The 13,839-nt window shown below is 51.6% G+C and overlaps 1 protein-coding gene across 2 annotated transcripts; it reads right to left on the bottom strand.

Annotated features, from left to right (window-relative positions):
• Positions 1-1,994: 1,994 nt before the first annotated feature.
• Positions 1,995-11,716, bottom strand: DNPEP (aspartyl aminopeptidase). 2 transcript variants are annotated; one of them, XM_060015520.1, is made up of 15 exons: positions 11,665-11,716; positions 10,970-11,063; positions 10,795-10,883; positions 10,586-10,699; positions 10,276-10,401; positions 9,928-10,058; positions 9,558-9,633; positions 9,339-9,446; positions 8,518-8,595; positions 7,449-7,532; positions 6,264-6,424; positions 5,829-5,868; positions 5,602-5,703; positions 2,505-2,672; positions 1,995-2,134 (listed from the first exon to the last, which is right to left on the bottom strand). In XM_060015520.1, exons 1-15 carry the CDS (start codon positions 11,668-11,670, stop codon positions 2,084-2,086), a joined length of 1,428 nt encoding a protein of 475 aa, XP_059871503.1. In that variant the 5' UTR covers positions 11,671-11,716; the 3' UTR covers positions 1,995-2,083. The 2 variants fall into 2 exon arrangements, with proteins under 2 accessions (XP_059871503.1, XP_059871504.1); XM_060015521.2 differs by lacking the exon at positions 11,665-11,716 and adding an exon at positions 11,477-11,560.
• Positions 11,717-13,839: the final 2,123 nt, after the last annotated feature.

Genomic DNA, 13,839 nt, shown 5'->3' with positions numbered 1-13,839 from the left:
TCGGTGCTTTGTGACTATCTAGAGGGGTGGGATAGGGAGGGTGGGAGGGAGGTGCAAGAGGGAGGGGACATGGGGATATATGTTTACATATAACTGATTCACTTTGTTATACAGCAGAAACTAACACAAAATTGTAAAGCAATTATACTCCAATAAAGATGTTAAAAAAAAACCCAATGAGTTACCACTACACACCCAACAGAATGGTTAAAATTAAAGAGACAGACAATACCAAGTGTGGGTGAGGGTGTAGAGCAACTGGAACTCTCATACATTTCTGGTGGGTGTGTAAAATGGCATAGCTACTTTGCAAAATTGTTTGGCAGTTTCTCATAAAAACAAGCATGCGTCTACTCTATAACCCACCAATTCTATTCCTAGGTATATATCCAAGAGTAATGAGTATTTGTCCACAAATATATAAAAATGTGCATAAGAGCTTTCTTCATCATAGCCAAACAGTGGAAGCAACCCAAACACCATCAGTAAGAGAATGGATAAGGAAACCATGGTATATAAAGGAATAATATTCAGCAATGAAATGAAAAAAAAAAAACTATTTCCACATGCAAGCACATAGATAAATCTCAAAAACACTATGTTGATCAAAAGAAGCCAGACAAGTTGGAAGAAAAAAAAAAAAGGAATCCGAGAATCTGGACCAAAAAAGAGTATATATGGTTCCATATGTAAAATTTGTGGAATGCAAAAACAGACAAATCTATAGCAATGTTTTGTCAACCTTCTGTATCCTTTTGTTTTAGGTGTGTCTCTTGTAAACAGCTATAGTTTTTTTTATCGAGTCTGACAATCTTTGTATTTTAACTAAAATAGTCCACTTATTTTTTAAGTAACAACTTTGAGATATAATTAGTCCACTTATTAATGTTATAACTAGAGATATTTGGGTTTCAGTCTACCACCTTAAGTGATTTCAATTGCTTCACCTCTTCTTTTTTTTCTCATTTCTCTTTCTTTTAGATTGAATTTTTAAAATTTGTTCCCACATTTTTACTATAAGAATGTTCAAACAGGGCTTCCCTGGTGGCACAGTGGTTGAGAGTCTGCCTGCCGATGCAGGGGACAGGGGTTCGTGACCCGGTCCGGGAGGATCCCACATGCCGCGGAGCGGCTGGGCCCGTGGGCCATGGCCACTGAGCCTGCGCGTCCAGAGCCTGTGCTCCGCAATGGGAGAGGCCACAGCAGTGAGGGGCCCACGTACCGTAAAAAAAAAAAATTGTGCTAACTGGTGTCTTTCCAAATTTTTGGATACCAACATGAAAATTAATTTTTATATAAATATGACCATTTAAGTTTTTAAAAACAATATGATGCATAAAACAATAATATTGCTTGTGGGATTTAAAATATATATGATTAAACTGCATGACCACAATAGCACAAAACTCAGGAGAGATAACCTGGTTAAAGTGTGCTAAGTTTCTTGTAATGTCCAGGAAGAGAGTGAAGGAATCAATTAATACTATCCATTGACTTTTCCTATTTTGATTTTTTTCAGTGATAATTGTTTCTTGGTAATTGTTAACATAAGTAACACCAGTGGCTGCTAAGTGAAGTGGATGATGCAGGGCGATGCTGAAGCCCGGACTGTGTCCTTCTTTGAGCAGCGCCTGGGAAAGATGGGGAGGGACTGGGGGAGGGAAACAGCCTGGGCTGCCCAGGGAGACTCTGGGGGCATCTAATGTTGAGTACCCAGACCTCAGAGGGCTGAGCTGGGCTCCTGAACTACTCTGGGATGGGAAGGACTGGGGATGGCAGAAGTGACCTTCCCATAGTGAACCTACCACCATCTCCACCCGCTCAGGCATGAGCTTAAAAAAGAGAAAAGAGATTTGAAATCAGGCCGCCATCAGCTCCCAGGATTTGCAGGCTCCTCTACCTGTACCCCAGCTGCCCAGTCTGTTCTGGTTCCAGAGGTTTAAGCCGGCTGAACGCCCATGCCTCCAATCTCCAAAGAAGCACAACAGAATGAGTTTGGGTGAAAAATCCACTTTAATAATCCAGCTTCAGCTCAGCTGAGAACTTCCCGTCTCAAGTGCAAGAGAAGTCTTTCCAAGAGGCCTCAATCCACTAGGAGGTTACGGCTCAGAGAAGGGAAAAGCTCAAAGAAGCCCTAAAATAGAAGGTAACATGGAATTTGAGATTAGTGGAGACCAGGTGGGGGTGCCCCACTGCTCACCGTCCACCAACATGGCCCCAGCTAGAGAGGAAGGCATAGCTGCCTCACGCACACTTGACAACTGCCCCAGGCTTCCCATCCCTGATCCCCTCTCTGGCATTTCATTATCCTCTGGGGGCTGATCAGGGCCCCTGTGCCTTGAGAAGAATGGGGACCCTTCTTTTCCTACATGGTAGCACCAAGACAACCAGCCCCATGACGTAGGCCAGCCACTCAGTGACGGTGATGTTGCCCCAGCAACCAATCCAGGCACTAGATGGGGAAGGAGCCCAGTTGCTACGGTGACGGGTGGGGTGGGAGTCACCTTGAAGAGAGTGAGGGTCTGGAGCACTCCTGTGGTACAGGCTGTCTCCCGGATGGAGTGCATGGCCAGTTGGGGGCTGCCTAAATCCAGCACCCGCAGCCCCAGTCGAGAAGCCAAGATAGGTCCAATGGTGGTTCCGCAGGGAGAGTCATTCCGGACCATGAGATCCTGGGGAGGGGAGGAGAGGTTCATGAGCAACATGAGGTGTGTGTTTATTAAGGCCCAGGAGGAAGTCACCTTAGAACTGCAGGGCTGCAAGGGGTCTGGTACATCGTCCACTTCGACCACCTCGGAGGGTGAATGTGACCAGCACAAAATCACAAAGCCAACACTAAACGGCAGGCCCAAAGGACAGTAGATTCTGAATTGGTCCCATTCTCTGCGTCTGCATTACCACCACCCTAGTCCAGCTACCATCACATTGCCTCCCATGTAATCCATTCCCCACATGGTGGGCAGAGGGATTTGAAAAATATGTGTATCCTGTATGTCACCTTGTTCCTTAACATGCACCCCTCCCTACCCACACACAAAGAAAAATCACTCAACAATCTTAGTGGTTTTAAAAATATGGCTATTGGCATTTTTAAACTATTTTATTTGTATTCTGGTAAAAAAGTAAATAAGAAAATCATAATATGATGTTAGACATCAAGATTTTCCACATAAGGGAAAAGAGAATTACAAAACCAAATAGAGTAATAACTATTCTTTCTTAAAAAATGAGAATCACAGTATTAACTCACCTTTTTAAAAATACATATATTTTTTCCTAGCCATGTCCATAGAAATGGCTCCAAAGCATTTCCCCGCCCCCAATAACAATGAACACTCATGGTGCCAGACTTTGGTCTCTAACATCAGTGTCCATCAAAAGCTACCAAGTCTGGGGAGAGAAATGAACAAGATGAGCCTGCGATTTCTTATTGTGCCAGAAAGCAAGACAACTTTCCAGAGTCATGACAAAGGCCACAGGAGTTATGCTGAAAGGGCTCCCACTGGTCAAAGTCATGATAATTGGAGCATGAAATAACATGATTACAGTGGACCAGGTTCACACTGAACCAACGAAACTGAACCACTGAAAATCTATGATTCTACATAATGATCATCAAAAAAGGAAAAGAAAAGAAAAACTCCTCGTGTTTGCCAGCATTTGAGGCAGGCATTAAAACACCTCACCTTGAAAAGTGGTTATTTAAGGGAAAGAATAACATTTGTCCTGTCTTTCCAGGAGGAACCATACTTTACAATAACCAAATGGCCCTCCTGATGGGGGAAAGTTCTACTTCACAGAAGAATGACAGCTAATAAACGTAAAAGGAGTAAAAGAATGGGGGGGGGGGAATTTTTCAGTAAACTCTAATGAAATTATGGATTTAGGCAAAGATTATCAATTGGTGTTAAAACCAGACACCTTTCTGGTTGATGGGGAACTCATCACTTGCACAGGTTTACTATCCAATCAAAAGAGGAAAACCTCCAGATGGTGGAGGGATTTGGGGGGCACGCCCCCAAATCCAGTGATCAATCTTATTATCGCTAAGAGTGAATCACCAGATAATATGTGGATGACACAACAGGAAGAACACACCAGTCACAATGTCTTCTGGACAAAAATGTTTAACTTGAATCCACTGACCCTTTAGATATGAATTCTAGATTATAGGAGATACAGGGGCTAGAGGCACAAGCTCAATGATGCCAAGAGGAAGCAAATCCAGGAAGGAAATTATAAGGGAAGACCAGCCTGGTTTCTTCAACAAGTCAATGTTACTTAAAGAAAAAGAGAAAAAGAAAAAGGAGGCGGTGCAGCTGTGCTAGATTAGCAACCAGATATAACTTGTGGTCCTGAACTGGAAACTAAAGTGGGACAAACAACTGTAAAGAAAGTTTTGGGGAAAACTGGGGAGAATTGAAAATGATCTGTACATTAAATGAGATATATATTTACTGAAACAAAAATTCACTGAAATGGAAACGTGGAGAATACTGAGTGAAAAAATAAAGCAAAAGATATATCTAAAATGATTTCATTTTTTTAAAAAACGTGTGTTAAGTATATACATAGAAAAAAATCTGGAAGAATATACACAAATCTCTGGGGATTGTTTTATTTTCTCATTTCCACTTATATTTTCTAAAGTATACATGTCCTGCTTCTGCTGTAAGCCATTAAAGAAAAATCCCCTAACATCTTCCTACTGCCTTAGAAGAAAATCCAAACACCCTTCCACAGCCTAGAAGGCCCTGCATGACTGGCCTGGGCAGGCTTCTCCCCCGTCTCCCTGCTGCTCTCACCCTGGCTCCACCACTCTGGCTCTGGCTCCCCCTCGTAGACCAAGCTCACTCCTGCGCCCCTGGGAGCTTCTGCCCTTGTTCCCTCTGGCAGGGATGCTATTCACTTCTAGCTGCCTTGTTCTCAATACTTAGGTCTCAGCTCAAGTGTCACCTCCTCAGAGAGGCCTTCCTGAGAATGGAACGACTCAGCTCTACAAGGGGGGCGTGGCCCTGTGCAGCAGAGAGAGCCCCAGGCTGGGGATCATTGCAGGGTCCTAGTCCTGATGCACCAGGACCCGCCTGCTATGTTTGTCACTGGAGCACCTGAGCCCCAGTCCCTGATGTATGTATTATCCTAACACGTGTATTATATATTGCTTATCTCCCTATCTTATTCTCTTCGACTAGATGTGCCACTGACGATGAGTTCCAGGTTTCTCGGCCCTGAACTTCTCTAATGGAAGCCGCCAGGGTGTGTAAGAGAGACACAGAGGAGCTGGGGGTGCTGGGTAGGGAAGAGGCAGAACTAACCCACTATGTGCCATGAGCACACTGTACCTTGAATTCCATTTTACAGGTGTGAAAACTGGAAATCAAGGCGTATTAGGAGATGAGCCCAAGGCCACAGACCAGCACCATGGTAGAACCAGCACTGATCCCAGCTCTGCCTATATCCAAACCCCAATGCTCCTCACTCTACTGGGACACCCACCCCCCACTAAAGACTATCTACAAGGCTTCCCTCATTGGGGAGCCATCTGCTTGTGCCCCCCCCGACTCCCTCCATCACCCCTTCCCAGGTAGGGCCCACCCTCACCTGCAGGGGCACCCCGACACTGCTGGCCACCTCTCGGATCAGGGCCTCTGAAACCGCATTTGAGGCGTAGCGTTGCTTGCTGTTCACCTTGATCACAGGGCCCTGGGGAGAGCAAAACCAGGAGTCAAGAGTGAGGCAGAGATGGGTGAGAGGCCCAGAGGGAACAAGATTAGGGCCCGGAACCAGCCAGGCCTCCAAGTCCCCAAGGAGAAGCAGGAGCCCCTCACCTTGTGGAATAAGGGCCGGTGGTTCTCCTCATGCTTGTCCCTGTAAGAGACAGAGAAGGGACGGGGATGGCAAACAGGAGCTGGGCCTGTCAACACCCACCACTCTCCCATAGCAGACATCACTAATGGATCACAGCATTCTTTCCCACCCAGCCCGGCAGGACCTGAGAATCACGCTAAACACAGTGCTCCAGGCAGCCTCCAGCTACAGATGGAGATAGATTTGCAGATAGAACCCATTTGGATTGGTTAGGCACCCATGACTTTGACCCAGCTGAGCCTTGGAGCAGTCAAAATGAAGTCCCCTCTGAACGTCCTGGCAGAACGAGGAGGAAGGGGAAGGGGAGAGGCCCAGGCCCAGGGCTGAGCCTGAAGGCAGGTCACGCTCGGGTCTCCGGCTGTGTGAGGACTGCGTGCCTGGCACGGGAGACTCACAGGTAGTTGGGGTGCACAGCGTGGGCCATGTCTGCGCTGATCATGTAGGACTTGGGGATGGCTTCCTCAAAGGCCGTCAGGCGCTGGGGCGAGGCCGAGATCCGCCGCAGCACCAGCTCCGTCAGCAGTGACTGTGCACCCTGTGCGCTCTCCGACCCCACCTGGCGAGAGCAGAGGCCTGGCTCTAGGGGTCCGGGCTCGGGGGCTGGAGCTGGAGGCCAGGCAGAGGGGCCCACTACCCAGACTGGCCCAGGACCCCACTGAGTCAGTGGGTGGGGAATGTGGGCTGTTATCAGCACCTTCCCAACCCTGTGCCACCAAAAAGCTGATGGTGAGCTGGGGCCAAACTGATCCTTGGCCATCTCCGGGGCAGAACCAGCACTTCCAGTCTACTTCCCTTCTTGGTTCCCTTCCTTCTGCCCTGACCCTCACATCTGGGGCTTAGCACAGGTGCCCCACCTAACTGGTCAATCTTCTTTCATGCATGTGACAGAGGCTGCTAACTGTCCACGATCCCTTCTATAACAGAACACCCGAGCTGTAGCTGAGCATCGGACCGCCCAGCTAGAGATGACATTCCCAGCTTCCCTTGCAGCTAAACATGGCTATGCCAAGTTCCAGGGAAAGCAGGCAGTGATGAATGCCACCTGTGGGTCATGCCCTTAAAAGGATGGGTGGACACTGTCCCTTTGCCCTTTCCTTCCTTCCTAACTCAGTACAGACACGGTAGCAGAAGCTGGACAGCCACCCTGGACCCTGAGATGGACACCATGTGTTTGGGGTGGCAGAGACCTGTCCTGAACTGCTAACTCTGACCTGTGTGGTTACCTGGAGAGAACTGTGTGGCTGTGTGGGCTCTTCCATGGCGTCTAAGCCTGCACCCTAACCCAAGCACACAAGGAGAGGACCCAGCCTGGGCTAAGTCCTGGGGCCACCAGGGTGAAAGGGCAGAGTCCCTGTCCTTGAATAGCTCACCACACGGCACACAGAGAGACGTGAGAGGTGTGGTCACGCTAAGAGCAGATACGTGCTGATCCAGAGGGGACACTGAGCGCTGAGGAAGCACAGGCAGCATCCCACCTGTCTTTGCAGCCTCCAGTACAGCCCTGGCTCGCCGCAGCTGCTGGACACGGCTGGCTACAGAAGACTCTCCAGAGGAGACCCTCCCCAGACCCCCTCACGTACCTCTTCATTGTCGTACAGGGCAATCATGCGCACATGAGGATCCGCGGCCAGGGAGGCAGGGGCTGCGCAGGAATCGATCAAGGCCTAGTTTGGGGAGAGAACCAGAGCATCATCCTCCCCGCTCCTCCTTCCATAACTCAGCCCACCAGCACCTCGGGGGTTCACACTCGCCTGCCAGCTTCCCACCGTCATGGCTGGAGTGAAGCGGGCTCAGCCTGTCACTGGCCTGCATCTCGCAGGGCGCTGCGTGGTGAGAAGACATGCAGGGCCCTTTACAATGGGATGGAGAAACCCCTCTCTGAGTGTTCTCCCCCACACAAAGGCAGGAGGATGTGTAAGACGGAGGGGAAGGGCTGAGAATCCTGGCAAGTCAGAAGGACCACACAGATCGCGTAAACTAATCGGCCTCAGTGAAGAGACTGAGGTCCAAAGAGGAGACTGTGACTCCGTGAAGGTGACACGACTGGCTGGCTGGCTGCACAAGTGGACATGGGCCCCACGTCTGGCTCTGGTCTCAATTCCAGCCCAAAGTGTGTCTCCAGGAACAGGATGGGGCACAAAGGAGAGTATGAAAAGGACAGAGGGAGGAACAGGGATGAGACGTGAGAAAGAGAGGGCCGTAACCAGGGTAGCAAGATGGTAGGGAATATCAAGGTGACCAGGAGGAAGAGAGACCACACCACTGAGATTGCAAGGCTCAAAGACGGCTGGATGGGCTTAAGCCAGGGCTTGGCGGGGAAGGCGAGCAGGGGGCAGAGACAGAAGGATGACATTGCCATATGGGATTCAAGAGCCTTTCCTATGAAGCAAAGATTAGCTTAAAGGAGAAGCAACAGGAGTAGGGTTAGGACAAGACACTGTGATGCCCTAAACAACCTCTCAGCCTTCCCCCTACCTCAGCCCCTGGCCCCAGGCCAGTGCAAGGACGGGGCCAAGAGGAGCGATGCTGACGCTGCAGCGTTTAGGCCCCTCCCCGTGGTCCACCCTGCACCAGGGGCCTTCCTATGACCCACAGGGCTTGAGGCGGTCCCCCCGCCCCAGTGCTCCTGGGGGTGCCCCGGCTCCTCACCTGCAGGGCACAGAAGCAGCTGTGCAGATTATCCAGCCGAGGGGCAAAGATGAACTCCTCATAGGCACCACCCAGGACCTAGAAAGACAGGACAGCCATCCTGACCTTCATCCCCTCCGCTGGACTCACCCTCTTCTCCCAGCCCCAAAGGGCCTGTGCTCGAGCGAGTCTCCTTGGTTCCTTGTGCAACCCCTCCCAGCCCCTGGCCTAGAGCAAGCATTAGGAGCCCGCTGTGCAGAGCTGAGCAGAGAATAGAGAAGCGCCGGGCTGGAGCTGAGGGATGGGAGGGTGGAGGCCCGCAGTTCGTGACCAGTTCCTGTGGGACAGGAAAAGGGAGGGACTGAACAAGAAAAGAAGAAGGAAAACCAAGGAAATAAACAGAGGAGACCAGCTGAGAAACAGAAGCAGCGCATGTTCAAACAAGGCCGAGCGTCCAAAGACACAGCAATCTCCTACTGTCGGCAACTGGGAGAGACACAAGGACCGGCTCCAGGAAGAGGAGGGCCACATCCAGGCCTCTTGTCCTCAGAGGTCTGGAACCAGCACAGGTCAAAGTGGACAGGGACCCCTGTAGCAGAAACTCCTGGGGAATCTGTGGAAAGCTGATGCCCAAACCTCACTCCACACAGTCAAGTAGGTAAGTCTGAAGTGGGAAACCTGCCCTTTTTGAGACCCACTGCCCTGGAAGCAGAGCGGGGTGGTGTCTACTGGGAAAACAGGGGTGAGAGTAATTGGGGGACTGGCAGAGGTGACAAGCGCTTGAGGGGACATGCTGGGATCCCAGAGGTCCCCACCCACGAGTTCCTGCAGCTGCTCCTCACCGCAGGCTGAGTGTCCGCAAGACACAGCTCCATCTCCAAGATGTCCTCGGGGCTCAGCCCCAGATGGGCACAGAGGAGGGACATGAGCACTGAGTGGTGCCGGTCATCCTGCAGGGCAGAAGGATGCTGGGAGGAGGGTCCGCTCCCGCCTCTCTCCCCTTCTCAGAGGCCAGTCTCTTCCCCCCTGCTCACCCCTTCCCATGGGCAGGAGGCTCTTACTACAGCACTGAGAGGGCCTGGCTCAGGAGTCCCCTTCTCCAGCTCTTCCTGGACGGCTGTAGCAAGAATGGGAACCCTGTGGGGAGACACGGAGGAGGCGTGTGTGGGGAGGACCGGAGGACACAGCAGGGCGGAACACTCCTGGGCTCAGGCATCCCCTGATGGGGAACTGCCCTGGTCCTTCAATTCCCAGCTCGCTCCCCACATGGCAGGGCTGTGAGGGCCCTTGGACATCAGCTGGGTCCCAAGAGTAGAGCCTGACAGTGGCCACCGTTAGGTAATGGTCTCCCAGGTCCCAGCAGGGCCCCTTCCATCACCTGGTGCCACACCCTACCCCTCCCAGTCACCACAGCCTCCACTCCAGTCTCACAAGTGCATCTCCACGTTGGGGCCAAAGTTCTCATTGACATTTCGCTGCAGATGGATGGCCAGGTGCGGGATGCGAAGAATGGGCCGATCCACGTGCACCAGCCGCTGCTCCAGCCGGCCTGAGGTAGGGCACTGTGGCCAAACAGGCGGGTCAGCCCAGGGTGCCCTCCCCCAACTGCGGCTGGTTAAATCCCCCACTTCACCCAGACTAACCAAGGTGGTCCTCTGACCTGGACTGCCCCTACCCCCCTTTCCCGGGGTACTCTCCACAGGTTCCCTGAAGGAAAGTGACAGTTAATCTTCAGGCAGCTGAAGCTGAGAGCCTCCCAGATCCAACCCCAGTTCCCACCTTGACAATGACACGTCCAGCCAAGGTCAGGTCACGGTCAAACCAGGTGCTCCAGATTCCACCACCATAGGTCTCCACACCAACCTGCTGGAAGCCCGCCTGGCTGCGGCGAGACCGCCGTTTCACCTGGGTGGGACGATGGGGAATAAGAATTCAGCGAAGGCCACCCGACACGATTTGGAGATGAGACAGACAACTGACAAGCTAAGTGACAGAGAAGGGCTCCAAGTGTGGAGGAAGGGGGTGACAAGTCTTCCTCCCTGCTCACCCCCTGATGCCTCCCCTCCCCAGCACAGCCCCAGTTCCTTACCCGGAGGCAGGGGCTGTCCGTGTGGGCCCCAATGAGGCTGAAACCGTTGCCAGGAACATACTGGCCACCCACAGCAAATGCGATGATGGTAGAGGAGTTCCTGGTCAGGAAGTACTGGGGTGGCGGTTTTGAGTTGGATTAGCCAGCCAGCTGGCGCAGGACTTCGAGCCCCAGCCTAGGTTCCTGCTTCTCCCACCCCACCGTGGTACCTTGCTCTCAGGCTTGATATCCCAGCTCTCCGTCTCCTTGAGTTCATGGAAGCCAGCCTGGAGGAGGCGGTTGCGGCACTCGGCCACAGCTGTAGGGAAAGAACCCTCTCACAGCGATGGAAGCCGGTAGGAGGCACACCGGCCCCCACCTGCCTCGGCTGCCCTGGTCACTCACCGTGGAAAGGAGAGGGGCTCCGGTTCACGAACTTGATAAGTTCCCGGGCCGCTGCTTGCACCGCCTCCTTGCGGGCCCTGCCGCTCATGGCCACCTAGCGGAGGGGGCGCTCAGATTCCTACGAGGTCTAGGACCCCTGATCTATCTAAGCTTCGGGAACTCTCCCAGCCAATCCCCACGAAGTGACCGCTCCAAGGCTCAGACCTCTGCTTCCGACCCTTTCCTCACCGAGGGACGCAGGTGCCGGGCCTCCAGCCAACCAACCAACCCCCAAAGTACCACAACCCGCGCTGCGCTCCCCGCCCAGCTCGTCCCGGACGGCGCGCCCCCGAATCCGAGCTTCAGCCCAGCCCCCCCAAGTCCCACCCCAAGTGCCCGACCAGCTGGAAACCCCGGTCAGTTCCCAAACTCCGAGCTCGCAATCGGGCCCCTAACTCTGGGCCGGCCTGTACCAAGCGCGCGATCCCATCCCGGAACCAAAGCCCTGTTCTCTAGGGAACACCCCACCTCGGTGTCTCGCAGGCCACCCTTTAACAACCCCAGGAAGGTAAGGTCACCCAGGGCCGGACTTTCGGTTTCGTTTAGGGTCGGGCGGAACCCCCACGTCAGCAAGCGCGCTTCTGAGCTTGGGCCCGAGCGTGCGCCTGGCCGGGTCTGCGATCGAAGTTCGTGCGGGGCGAGCGGTGGCCACCTACCTGCATGGCCTTACGCGTGGGCCTGAGTCCGCTCGCACGGCCCGCCCCCACTCCCGCCGCCCTCCCCGTCCCGCCCCGCCCCCGCCGCTCGCCCCGCCCGCCCCGCCCTCTCCACGGTGGTAGCGGGCGCCCTCTGCCGACCGGGAGGTGCTAGGACAGCCGGGAACCGCCAGCCCCCGCCCCTCCCCCGGGTCAGGGAGTCCAGGTAAAAACGTCCCTGCTAGCTCACCTGGGCCGAAGGGTGCTGTACAAAGTGCTCTCTCTCTCCACAGGCACCCTGGTGATAATAAAAGCAACGTGGTTAATGTTCATGGAGGGTTCACAATAAGCTTTATGATAAAGCTTAATGTGCTAGCTTAATCTTCACCACTGCCCTATCAACTTTATATCTTTACTGTCCCCATTTTATACGTGACCAAACCGAAATACAGAGACGAGTAACCTGTCCAAGGTGGTAAGTGGCAGAGGTGGGGTTTGGACTCAATTAATTTGATTCCCGGGGCCTGGAATAACCCACTTTCAGACCTTCACTGGGCTTTTTTCTTGGTAAACGTTAAGTTACATGGGAGGTCCCTAAGCAACAGAGAAATTAATGACTTGTCCAAGATCACATAGCTGTTTTGATACATCTGGAATTTGACTCTGACATCTGTACTCTTTGTCCTTCTTAAAACGACAGAAAAAGACAAACTCCATATGTTCTTGGAAGCAATTCCCATATTCCTGTGTCAAGAGTGATAAGTAGCAATTTTAAAAACCCAGGCAGGGACTTCCCTGGTGGCTCAGTGGTTAAGAATCCACCTGCCAAAAAAAAAAAGAATCCACCTGCCAATACAGGGGACATGGGGTTGAGCCCTGGTCTGGGAAGATCCCACATGCTGCAGAGCAACTAAGCCCCTGTGCCCAACTACTAAGCCCGCATGCTACGACTGCTGAAGCCCACACGCAGCAATGAAGGCCCCACACAGCCAAAAATAAATTAATGAATAAATAAATTTAAAATAAATAAATAAAACCCCAGACACACACCAGTCAGAAAGGCCATCATCAAAAGATCTACAAACAATAAATGCTGGAGAGGGTGTGGAGAAAAGGGAACCCTCTTGCACTGTTGGTGGGAATGTAAACTGGTACAGCCACTATGGAAAACAGCATGGAGGTTCCTTAAAAAAAACTAAAAATGGAGCTACCATATGATCCAGCAATCCCACTCGTGGGCATATATCCGGAGAAAACCATAATGCAAAAAGATACATGCACCCCATTGTTCATCGCAGCACTATTTACAATAGCCAGGACATGGAAGCAACCTAAATGTCCATCGATGGAGGAATGGATAAAGAAGATGTGGTATGGGCTTCCCTGGTGGTGCAGTGGTTGAGAGTCCGTCTGCCGATGCAGGGGACGCAGGTTCGTGCCCTGGTCTGGGAAGATCCCACATGCCGTGGAGCGGCTGGGCCCATGAGCCATGGCCGCTGAGGCTGCACGTCTGGAGCCTGTGCTCCACAATGGGAGAGGCCACAACAGTGAGAGGCCTGCGTACCACAAAAAAAAAAAAAAAGAAGATGCGGTATATATACAATGGAATATTACGCAGCCACAAAAAGAACGAAATAATGCCACTTGCAGCGACATGGATGGACCTAGAAATTGTCATACTGAGTGAAGTAAGTCAGACAGAGAAAGACAAATATATGATACCACTTTTACGTGGAATCCAAAAAAATGGTAAAAATGAACTTATTTACAAAGCATAAATAGAGTCACAGATGGAGAAAACAAACTTATGGTTACCAAGGGGGAAGGGGGGGAGGGACAAATTGGGAGATTGGGATTGACTTATACACACTACTGTATATAAAATAGGTACCTAAGCAGGACCTACTGTATAACACAGGGAACTCTAGTCAATACTCTGTAATGACCTATATGGGAAAAGAATCTAAAAAAGAGTGGATATATGTACATGTATAACTGATTCACTTTGCTGTACAGAAGAAAGTAAAACAACATTGTAAATCAACTATCCTCTACTAAAAATTAGTTTAAAAAGTGAATAAATAAAACCCCAGGCCCCTGCCTAGCCATCGATTCTGATCAGGACTTTGGTGGCCCCTAGGTTCAAAACAGGGGCCAACTACCAGGGTTGTTATCAACATTCCAGGGATTACAGGT

The sequence above is a fragment of the Delphinus delphis genome, chromosome 7, assembly GCF_949987515.2.
Source record: "Delphinus delphis chromosome 7, mDelDel1.2, whole genome shotgun sequence".
Lineage (NCBI taxonomy): Eukaryota > Metazoa > Chordata > Mammalia > Artiodactyla > Delphinidae > Delphinus > Delphinus delphis.
This window is presented reverse-complemented; position numbering and strand designations above follow the sequence as displayed.